The sequence below is a fragment of the Pinus tabuliformis genome, chromosome J (genome assembly GCF_031772625.1).
Source record: "Pinus tabuliformis cultivar Carrire ecotype Pingquan chromosome J, CPIR1, whole genome shotgun sequence".
NCBI lineage: Eukaryota > Viridiplantae > Streptophyta > Pinopsida > Pinales > Pinaceae > Pinus > Pinus tabuliformis.
In genome coordinates this window covers 370,156,505-370,169,293 of record NC_142295.1, presented here as the reverse complement: position 1 = coordinate 370,169,293, position 12,789 = coordinate 370,156,505, and the positions used below count along the sequence as shown (strand labels likewise).

At 34.7% G+C, this 12,789-nt stretch overlaps 1 protein-coding gene across 1 annotated transcript in view; it reads right to left on the bottom strand.

Moving 5' to 3' along the window:
- Positions 1-736: 736 nt before the first annotated feature.
- The window catches only part of LOC149227278 (uncharacterized), a 128,274-nt gene continuing 116,221 nt past the window's right edge, over positions 737-12,789 (bottom strand). The window contains exon 9 of the mRNA XM_089375475.1: positions 737-1,045. Coding sequence (XP_089231601.1) covers position 1,045 — 1 coding nt within the window. The 3' untranslated portion in view covers positions 737-1,044. The remainder of the gene's footprint in view (positions 1,046-12,789) is intronic.

Below are 12,789 nucleotides of genomic sequence, written 5' to 3'. Positions count from 1 at the left end.
CATAGTATTATCCTCCAAGATGATCAGGAGGTATTTTCATGTATAACGCATTTAAGAATATATCACAATTCAAATTCATAACTTAGTATTTGTAAACAAATTTAAGAGTAATTGACAACGTTCATAAAAAATATAGCAGTATCCTCATATAAAACAATTCTACATCAAAAAATCATTGACAATTTTCAATATACATATATTACTACTAAACCAACATTTATCGCAGATATCATTATTCCAAGGTAAATTCACAACATTACATCCAAAAATAGTCTTATCATCATATATAATCATTCCCCATAAAAAAGCATTGACAGGTTTCAACACATATATAAAGTAACAAGATAATACTAATAATATCTTCATCATATTTAATCAAATCAACTAAGATTCAAATGTGTGATTATCATATCAAAATTATTTCATGAACATCATTATTCTAAGGTAAATTCACAACACCCATCAAAAGATAGTAATATCGTCATACATAATAATTCTCCATCAAAATAATGTTGATAATTTTCAATATATACATAAAATAACAAGATAAAAATGATAGTATCATCATCATATCTAATCAAATCAACTAAAATTCAATGTAAGATTACCAAATGAAAATGTTTCATAGATATCATTATGCTTATGTAAATTCACAACATCCATAAAAAAGTAGGAAACTCATCATACACAATAATTCTTCATAAAAAAAATTGTAAACAATTTTCAACATATTCATAAGGTAAAAAGATAGTATCGATAGTATCATCAGCATTATTCAAATAAACTAAAATTCAAATGTATGATTACCATAGCAAGACATCCAACTAAATATAAAAAATAACGCATGACTAGCTAGCACCACAAAAATCATAGTCAAGCTCATCCTCATGATCATTTCCATGATCATCATCCTGACCATCTTGATAATATCATCCACATAATCATCACCAATGCCATCGCCATCCTCATCATCATCATCTATGATATATGATGTAATATAAACATAGTCTATAGCATCATCTTCGTGGTCATTACCTAAAAATTTCTGGAAAAAAATCAATATTACATGTTAGTACTAATTCTATAGCAAAATGCATATTTTTATTATAATGCTAATAATAAAATGAGTTAGGACATAATAACATTTAATAGTAATAAAAATAAAATGAAAATATGGCTTAAGATATATTGGAGATCCAACTAAGATTACACTTGTAATTCACATTAAGTAGTAGAAGCATTTTTTAATCCATATGAAGTAGGTACCCATTTGTTCTTCATATTATATTGTGAATGTTTGTTATGATTTCCATGCAGAATTGGTAAATTAATATTTACTGGAACCTTTATTTGAAATTACAATTGTAATTTAGATTAGAAATAGAAGAAATTTAAACAAAAAAAGAATGTCACATGAAAAAGTAAATTGTTTTTAATGAAAAATAAGTCGCATACAATATGAATGTCACATGAAATATTGAGTTGTTTTTAATGCATGTACTTTTCTCTATAATAAGATGGATCCTAATGTTTGTTCAAGAACAAATGCTCACAAATAATTACTTCATTTTATCCATTATCACACTTAATCCATTATACCTAGTGATGACAATGATTCCATTCAAATTGATTTGAACTCCCTAAATATAATGTAAAAGAGAAAACTCCATGACCACGACCACGACCGCAACCCCCTCCCTTGCCTCGTCCATCATCAGAGACAATGAACTTGGAGTTATGACCACGATAGAAACCCCTTCCTTGCCTTCTGTCCACCATTAGAGGCATTGACCTTGGAATTAAGAGTACTCATGTTTTCTTTGCTCTACCTAATCTCCAAGGAATCAAAACTTGATCAATATATCAACGACTCCATCAAGGAATAGATATATCATAAGAGAAGCTCAATAGGCTTTGTGAAAAGAGTGTGAAATAACACTTATCTCTATTTTATGAAATAACTTGAGTGAGTGGAATGAATGGTGGGAAACACTTACCAAGGAAAGGAATATTTTTGGTCTATCCTTATTTCTATTATTATTTTTGCTTCTTAGAATGGAGGGAAGTGTTTAAAAAATCTAAAAAATATTTTAAATTTAATATATATCTATATATATATATATATATATATATATATATATATATATATATATATATATATGCTTAATTTTAGTTTTTTTTAATATATATTCAGTTTAGTATTTTTTATTTTCTAAAAAAATATATTATATTTTATTTTTATAAAAATGGATTTTAAACATCCATTCATGCAAAATTTGTGATTCTATAATATAAGTTTAAATTATATATAAAAAAGTAACTTAGTGCCATGCATTGTGTCAGTGAGATGGGTATTATACATCTCTTCCTTGCTAAGTTATAGAATGTGCTTGGGTTTTCTTAATGCAATAAAATTAATTCTTCTCTTCATTATATCTTGAGATGTTCAACCTGCACCTAATAAAACAATAAAGTTAAAATAGGTTTGCCTTTTTCCTTTGTAGATTTCTTTCCCCATTAACCCTTGTCTTAATAGATTAATTGTCTTATGGTGGCCTTGAGTGGTCACTCCCATTAGTTGCATGCTTTTTAGTTTTATGTTAGTGGCATTTCTTAGGATTGATAACATGTTATTTAATTTACGAGAATGTGTTATTTTCCATATTATTGTTAAATATTAATATTAAATATGTTGGTTTTGAACATGGTTTAGCAAAAAGTTCCCAAAAGGTTTATAGATTGTAATTTATAATGTAATGCTTCATTGCTTGATGAAATTGTTTTGGATATTTTTTTTAAAGATTCATTGATTGATAAAAAATTTATGGATATTTTTTTTAGTATATTAACTTGTATGTGATAAAGTCAAAAGTCGCCTCTTTTTGAGATTTTCATTGGTTAATTTCCCTTAAGGCTATCAAGTTCACCATTCAGTCCCAGGTTAAGGAAATATAGGAGTCATGAAATGGCATTGTTCAATAACTTAAATCTTGGAACACATTTTTTTAGTCACACTATACTTCCTTTCTGTGTAAATTCTCCATGAAAATAGTCTCATGGAACATGAGGGACCTCAATAGTAAAGGAAAACAAATACTCCTAAAAGAAAAATGGTCCGCAAAGCACCCATCAATAATGTTGATATAAGAAATAAAAATATTAAGTGAGGTTCTACCTCATATAATTAGAAAATGGGGAGGAATTTCCGAGTAGTAGTGATTGATGATTAGATATACTTGGGTGGAATGGCTATTATTTGGAATGATTAGGACATCAAGGTTACCAATATGTTTACCTCTTTTTGCATTATGACAATATAATTTTAGTTAATTGACATTGAGGACTACTACCATGTATCCAATGTCTGTGACAACAATATCGCAAATGGAAAACCTCTATTTCTCAATTTTGTTTCCAGCACAAGTAATTTATACTCCCCATCTTCGTGGATTATTGGGAGTGACATCAATATTATCAAGTGTCTCGAGGAATAGAAAGAATGAATCACAATGTTGACCAAGAGATTTTGTAAGATATACCATCAAGGCCCTAAAGTAGTATCCATTAAAGTTCTCAAGCAGTGAGTCTCCAACCCACACATGTGGATCAATGACATGTAATACATGTGTGTGTGGTGACTAACTTAATACACTATTCTAATAACTCCACAAACTTAAGTATTTCACTCCATCACATGATTTACCGTAGTGTGAAATAAGTAAACCAAGAGTAGACATGAAACCCTTAGGCAAGAAAAATTCCCTAGATCCTCAATTAGGTTCTTAAATGATGAAGTGAAAATGAAAGGGGAAAAGAGGACTTCATGATTTAACCATCACAAACATGTGATCAAGTGCGACTAGGAGTGTATATATTCATATGTTTTCCAAAGAGGGTGTGAACACATGAGTTACCATTCATTGGGCCTTATTTTTCTTTCTTTTGATTTTTCTTATATATAGGACTTAGGGAATAAGGTTTTCATAAGTTTTTAACAACTCATAGATATAATATTTACATAAATTTTCACTTTAACCTTACAGTTTAGACTTAGATAAATCATTATATTGTATCTTTAATGATTTTGGCTTTCATTTTTTGATTTTCTTTCATCACAAATTATAAAAGGGGAAATATTTTGCCACAAATCTATGAATGCTTAATCATAAAGGCGTCACATGATGAAAACAAATTAATGATGTTATTCCCTATGAAAATGATGGGTATTCTTGAGAAACGCTTATGCTTATGGATGTCTCCTCCCTAGTTGAGAGGGAGTGAGCATTGACACCATATTATCCATTTGTGATGTACTACGGCCGAGACTAATAGTCGTAAGCCTACTAAAGACACTAGTAGGGAAAATGGTGGATTAGATAAACATATGGGACCAATATTCTTTGAGAATTTGTGCTTTGACTAGGACTAACCACCATAAGTCAAGTACATTAATACAAGATAAGAATAGTCATTAGGATCGACATTTCCTGGTGTCAAATATTATGACAGTGGATTAGGAAATGATCATGTGAGGACATGCTTGATGAACATCCTAGTGTGGTAAGTGCCTAAAGAGGGAGTGGTGTCCAAATTTATGCCTCCCAAAATTGTGCTATGATCTAATGGAGAGATATAACTTGTTAGTCAAGGCCTTTCAATTTTGACAATGTTGGCTGCGATGATGTAAATCATCGTTGATTCTTATCAATCCAGATCCCTTCTTATATGAATATTTCAACTCGAGAGTACTTTTTTGTCTCATTATGAGTATCTCCCTAGTTTAGAGGGAGTGTCATCATCTTCATTATCATCATCATCATCACCACCATCAATCTCATCATTGCATTATCGTCATAATCAACATTCATGTCGTTATCATCATCATGATTATTGACATTGTCGTCAATTGTTCATAATTATAGGTGTCGTAAGAAATATCATCAACCCAAAAAATATTACGAGTGCTAAAAAAGGGTTGTTAGGACACATGATATATGCAAGATAAATGACAACTTTATTTTTTAGAGATGATCGATGATGATCATCATCACTACCATTATCATCGTCATTATAATTTTCATCATCCCCATCATCATAATTAATGTAATTTCTATCATCATTGTTGTCAACTTCATCATGAACATCATAATCATCATTCATGCCATTATTGTTGTTGATGATGACCAAGATGAAAATAATGATAATGATGATCAAATAATGATGACTTGGAAGATGACTCTAAAGATAATGATTATGATTATGACCATGACAACATTTAAATATTGGGAAGATTGTCCAAGGTCATTAGCATCGCCATCATCATTGTCATTATAACCCCCATCATCTTTATTATCATTTTGATTATCATAATATTAATCAAAATTCATGTCATCATCATCATCTTCATTATCATCATCGTCATAATTATTGACATTGTCATCAGTTGTTCATAATTGTTAATGTCATAAGAAATATCATTAATGCAAAAAATATATGACTGTTGGAAAATGGATGCAAAAGTCAAAAAATAAATGGGGGAAACAATAGACGTAAAATTGGATGAAGAGTGAACACAACATAAGTAGATGCAAAACAAGACAAAAAAATTGACACAAAAGTGGATGGAAAAGTAGATGCAATAGTTGATGCAAAATTGGACACAAAATAGGATGCAAACATGGATGAAAAAGTGGAAGAAAACATGGGTGTAATAGTAGGCATAAAACTTAGCATGAACTGTTGTGAAATAAATTTGGATACAACAATGAACAAAAAACAAGACACAAACTTGGATGAAAAAAGGAGGGAAAATTGGATTAAAAAATGGATGTAAACATGGAACAAACATGGTGCAATAGTGGACACAAAATTAAATTCAAAATTGGATACATCAGAAGTGGATGTAAAAGTAGATGCAAAATGAAATGCAAAAAACATAAAATTTTGGTGCAAACTTGGACATAAAAGAGGACACAAATGTGGATGAAAAATTGGAAGAAAATGTGGGTTTCAATGATAGGCACAAGATATGGCACAACAAAAGTGGATGAGAAAGTGGATGTAATAAAAAACACAAAAAAATATGCAAACTTGGATGCAAGACAAGATGCAATAAGGGATGCAAAAGTGGATGCAAACATGGGTGCAACAACAGAAACAAAATTGGATGAAAAATATGGATGCAATGGAAGTAGATGCAAAAGAAGACACAAAATGAGATGCAAAACCCAACACAAAAGTGGATGCAAAAATAGATGCAATATTTTAATGCAAAAGTTGATGCGAAGATGGATACAAATTTGGAAGCAAATGTTGGTACAACAGTAAGTACAAAACCTGGTACAAGTAGTGTCACAATAAAAGTGGATGTAATGATAGATGCAAAAAAAGAAGCAAATGAAGATGAAAAATAAGATGCAAAAAGGGATGCAAAAGTGGACGTAAACATGGGTGCAACAATGGATGAAAAATATGATGCAAAAGTTGATGCAATAAAATTCGATGCAAAAGTAGATGCAATATGAGACACAAAACCTTATGCAAATCTTGACGCAAAGGGGATGCAAAAAATGATTTAAAAAATGATGCAAAATAGGATGCAAGAGATGATGAAAAAGTTGATGCAAGTGTAGGCGCAAAAAGTGGATGCAATAAATGATACAAAAGTTGGCGAAACAAAATTAGGTGCCAAACTTGATGCAAAACATGGTGCAAAGGATGGCATAAAACTTGGCATAAAACCTGGCATAAAACCTAGTGTAAAACCTGATGCAAAACCTATTACAATACTTGGTGCTAAACTTGGTGTAAGACTTGGTGAAAAATTCGGTGCAAACTTTGCATCAATTTTTGCACCATATTTGATAAATGGACACAAATAGCACCAAAAATGGGCTATAGACGCAAAAAAGGAAGAAAAAATGGATGCTAATCACAGGGTTTTGTTGTAGTGACTCCAGTTAACTGAAGATTCCTTCATCTGTAACTCATGCATGCCTATTTTGAGAAAGACCCAGTTGCGATTAAAGATAAGGATAGTGTACTATCAGTTGCATGTGTTTTCCTATAAAGAAAACTCATGCATGCAGAAAGAATCAATACCTTAGAGGATTGCACAATTCTGACAATGTGTTAGAGCAGTGTTCCACTTGGTGAGGTGAGAATCATCCACTAGGAACAACGCAAGGAAATAGGAGTTTGGAGGCCAGAAAGGAAGGCTTGTGAGAAGCCAAGATTGCCTGTGAGCATCTGTGAGGATTGTACTGAGAGCTGGCTAGCTGTGAGAGCTAAGGCTTTGTATAATTCCTATGTATTTCCAACTTTTATGATAATACAGATATTGGGGTTTTTAGCTACGACTTTCCCCAAAGTATTTTCATGTGCATTGATTCTTCTTCTTCTCGAAATATGTGTTCAGCTCGATCTTTAAGCTTCCGCAAATTGATAGTAGAAGTAGGTTATAGTATTTTTCTTTGGTTATATTGCATTATCGAGTCAATCTATAGTCAGATTTTCTACATGGTCATATAGCGATATTTGTAGAGAACTTGCAGAATTTCTACATGGTATCAGAGCCAAGTTTATCAGAGCTGTGAATAGTATACGGAGAAGAAAATTCGAAGTTTGAAGTTCGCGGTTGCAAGTGTAAATCAAATTCATATCATACTTCAAGGTTGGCCAATGGCATTCTATGGCTTGAGATTCGAGTATGCCTTGGAAGGCAGCTCGAATTACATAGCATGGAAAGATCGAATGGAGGCTATATTAGAAGAAAATGGCTTGAAGGATTTCATTGATCGAGAAATCCCAAAGCCAGATTCAACTAATGCACAAGAGTTGGCTGAGTGGAAGAAGTGTGTGGCGAAGGCAAGACGGATCATCATTGAGGGAGTTCGAGACCATATTGTCTCGAGTCTCCATGGGAAGGATACTCCATTTTCAATGTGGAAGACATTGGAGGACCTCTACCAAAATAGTAGCGACCAGAGGAAATTGGAACTCAAGGATAAGCTTCGAAGAATCAAGATGGAGAAGGGCGATACTATTTCCACATATCTGAACAAGCTCACCACCTGTAGAGATTAGCATTAGCAGTGTGGGAATAACTATTGCCGATGATGCTATGGTAAGCCTCTCTCTCCTTGGCCTTCCAAAGAGCTAGAATAGCTACCAAGACTTTGTGAATGGAAGGGAGAAACTGTCAGATTAGGAACAACTGTGGTCGGATTTGATGCAGGAGGAGATCAGGAGGAGCACACAAGATGGTTCTTCATCCAAGGATGATGATGAAGAAAATCTGGCCTTAGCAAGTAAGGCAAGGAAAGGAAAGGGGAAGGTTTCCCATTCCAAATCGAATTCTTCTCATTGAGGGAAGAAGGGTGACAAGTCTAAAGTGAGATGCTTTAATTGTCACGAGATGGGACATTATGTGGCTAATTTCCCATCGAATAAGTCTAAGAAGGGATCCTCGGAAGGATCGGAAGGTGAAGCATTAGCCTCTCAGTTCAAAATGGACTTTACCAAATCTGGCCTTAGCAAGTAAGGCAAGGAAAGGAAAGGGGAAGGTTTCCCATTCCAATCGAATTCTTCTCATTGAGGGAAGAAGGGTGACAAGTCTAAAGTGAGATGCTTGAATTGTCATGAGATGGGACATTATGCGGCTATTTTCCCATCGAATAAGTCCAAGAAAGGATCCTCGGAAGGATCGGAAGGTGAAGCATTATCCTCTCAGTTCGAAATGGACTTTACCCTCATTGCATGCATGGTGTCACCGATGATGGGTTGTGTTTAGTATCTTGACAGTGGAGCCTCATTCCACATGGCCGGTGATAAAAGTTTATTCAGTGCCTTGGAGGAGAAAGACCTCAAGATGCACATAGATATGGGTGACAGATGTGGGCACGGTTGCTTTTGAGAGGGAGCACGGAGATCCTATCACCTTGACAGATGTGAAATATGTTCCTGGACTGAAGAAGAACTTCGTATCGGTCACGATGTTGGAGGACAAAGGCTACGATGTTGTCTTTAGTAAGGGAAAGGTTTTCCTTAGATACATCACCACGAGACAAGTGAAAGAGATCGGTTCACGAGTTAAGAACTTGTACGCTCTTGAGGTTCAAGATGCATGCAAAGCCTTGAGGAGTAAGGCAAATGTTAGAGACTTGGTGGTTGAGAGGGAGAGTAAATTACACCTCAACATGCAGTCCCAGAAGAAGTCTCAGACAATTGTGGAGGAGCCACAATTGGAGAAGCAGAGAGGAGACCAAGTGAAGAGATCCACTCATGCAGATACCTCCATTAGGGGGGAATTTCAATCCAAGTGGGTAGAGGGATCACCTGCAGCCATACCTCCAAGTGTGAGGTGGGGCGATGTGAAGTGATATTCCCATGAAGGCTGAAATTGGGCAGGGTTCATTGAGAGGTTTTATCTCATGGATCGTACCTTGCTACGGGAGCCCAAAGTACATAGTAGCGGGAGGAATCAGCAGGATTGATGCAATCAGAGATCAAAGTGACAGAGGCTAGAGTAGTCAGATACTGAAGAGCACAGAGAAGAATTGACAACAATGCAGAAAAGCAGAGTCAGCAGAAGCGCAAAGTTTTCAGTTGACAGAGGCAATAACAGTCAGAGACTTTGATGACAGATGCATCATACTGATTCAAGTTGGATGTTTTTTTTTGTTTCTGGAGTTGCTAGAGCAACAACACTAGAGAGAAGTGTTGCATGCATAACATTCCAAAGGTTCATGATCAGGATTGAGTTTATTCCTTTCTTGTTGAGAGGGAGTGTTGAAAATAGCAACAAGAAATGATAAAAATAGAACAAGAATATTCCAATTTTAATTTGTCCTTGAATTAAAATTGTGAATTAAAATCGAATTTAGTCTCACTAGCTACTTTAAAATAATTAATTAAGTTATTTTGACTTAATTAGTTGGAGAAATTCAGGTTAGAAGTCTTTCTGAAGTCATGCAAGAGTTATCCCTTAAATTAAGGAGATAAGCCTTTAATTAAGGAGATAAGGCTAAGTTACGTTTGAGTTGTAATTAGTTAACTCAGTTTACTGAGTTAAGTCCAGATAAATTAGTTCCAAATAGTTTGAGGAACTAATAGAGAGTTAACAGTCAGTTGATGCATGCATGCACTCAACTAGTGTACTCCAGTTAACTGAAGATTCCTTCATCTGTAACTCATGCATGCTTATTCTAAGAAAGACCCAATTGAGATTAAAGACAAGGACAATGTACTATTAGTTGCATGTGTTTTCCTATAAAGAAAACTCATGCATGAAGAAGGAATATCTTGGAGGATTGCACAATTATGACAGTGTGTTAGAGCAGTGTTCCACTTGGTGAGGTGAGAATCATCCACTAGGAACAACGCAAGGAAATAGGAGCTTGGAGGGCAGAGAGGAAGGCTTGTGAGAAGCCAGGATTTCCTGTGAGCATCTGTGAGGATTGTACTGAGAGCTGGCTAGCTGTGAGAGCTAAGGCTTTGTATAATTCCTATGTATTTCCACCTTGTATGATAATACATATAGTGGGGTTTTTAGTTGAGGCTTTCCCCAAAGTATTTTCATGTGCATTGATTGTTCTTCTTCTGGTTATATGTGTTCAGCTCGATCTTTAAGCTTTCACAAATTGATAGTAGAAGTAGGTTATAGTATTTTTCTTTGGTTATATTGCATTATCGGGTTAATCTACAGTCATATTTTCTACATGGTCTTATAGTGAGTTTTGTAGAGAACTTGCAGAATTTCTACAAGAAGATCTTGGTACATGAAGATACTTATATTTCTTGTTCCACATAGTTGTTTTGATTTAGGTGGCTCTTTTGATGATGGACATATACATGCTGTTGATTTTGATGCTGCTAGAAGATGCTGCTGGTGCAGTTCATATATGGTGTATGATAGTTGCTGATGACTATCATGGTCTTGTTTAGATTGTTTGTCCTTGTTATAGATGTCATGTATATCATTTGATGTAAAGGTCATGAAAATACCTAATTTTTAACCCCACTATGCATGGGAAGGATGATTTAATAATTTCTATTTCAGTCATGTATAAACAATTGGTGTATCCCCACTTGGTTGGGAGATTGATGTATGTATGAGTCATTGGTGATAGGAAGGTAATACTCACATAGTTGATTTATAGAGTCATGATATTCTTTTGGAAAATATTTTTGCAAACTCTACATGTGCTCAGGGGGAGCATGGACGATTTAGTACATCTCAGCATGTACAAAGGGGGAGCTTAATCAGAGAATTCAACATTTACTCAGGGGGAGCATGGACAGCATAATGTATATCAAACGAGGAGAATATCTTGATCCGCCCTTTGCCCTTGATGTCAAAGGGGGAGAGTGTCTTGGTGTTGTTGTTGCCATCAAGTCCAAAGGGGGAGATTGTTGGCATTATGATACATGTGTTGTTCTTGATGGCAACTCACACAGATAATAGTTCATAGTGCAACAGGTTAACAACAAAGGATTACAGATAAGACTCCAGAGATTGAAGAAAGAGAGGTATACGTTGTTTCATCTTGTCCAAGTAGCATATACACACGGGTTAACAGAACAAAAGGAGTGTATACGTATGCATGCACTTTCACAGAAGGAAAAGCGCATATGGGATGGAAAACCAAAGAAAGAGAGGTATATGCTGGTTCATTTTGTCCGAGTAGCGTATACACGCGGGTTAACATAACAAAAGGAGCGTATATGTATGTACACAATTTCACAGAAGGAAAAGCGTGTATGGGATGGAAAACCAAGGTTTTGGTCCAAGGTATTGGTCTAAGATATTTGGTCTGAGGTATTAGTTCAAGGTATTTGGTCCGAGGTATTGGTCCTAAGTGGTTTTGGTCTGAGGTATTTGGTCTAAGGTATTGGTCCTAAGTGGTTTTGGTCCGAGGTATTGAGAAAGGCCTAAAACTATATAAGGAGGAGAAGATCATTAGGCCAAAGTGTGCAAGTATTGAATATCTTATGAAGAGTTAGATCAAATATGTAGGTTATGGGTTTATGATGCTTTTCTTGATCTTAACTAAGGATGCACCTAAGTGGTTGATGATGGATGATGGATCGGGATCATAAGACCTAAAATGAATTATCATTATGTGGATTGATCATGGATAGTCTAGATCTGAATACTGACGCATGTTTTATTCTGAAAATGTTATGATCTAGGTATGAATGAAGTCTGGAATAGCTATGAAGTTTTTAAGTTAGTATTTGCAGATCTGTAGGCTGGTTCCCTTTGATAAAAGCGTGTATACACACTGGTTTGGCACATTGAAGTAGCGTATACATTACGAAATATGATGGTTGAAGTTGCAGTTTGTTCTGGTTGTTAATGTAGAGTTCTGGGTTCTGCTTTGTGTTCTGGTGACAATGTTCTGAGTTTTTAGATTGATTGATTGTGATTTTCTTCAGTGATGTTGGGTTTTCAATGATTGATTGATTCAGTTGTGGTTGATTCAAAGAGTAATGATTGAGTTTCAGTGATTGGTTGATGCAGATGTATTTGATGGTTGTATTGCAGTGGTGATTGATTTTGAGCTTTAAGGTTATTGATGGGTCCATTATGAAAATTTGATGAAACAAGGCCTTAAGATTGTGGTGTTGTGTTCCAGGAGTATCCAGTTTGAAAATTTATGAAACGTGGTCCCTGGAGGAAGAGAGAAGTTCGTAGCCTTCTGTAGGTCGGTGCCTATGTATAGGTAAACATATAGGCCAACACAAGAGACAGGGGGTTTGAGCTCCCTTCCAGTAGTAGCTAGAAAA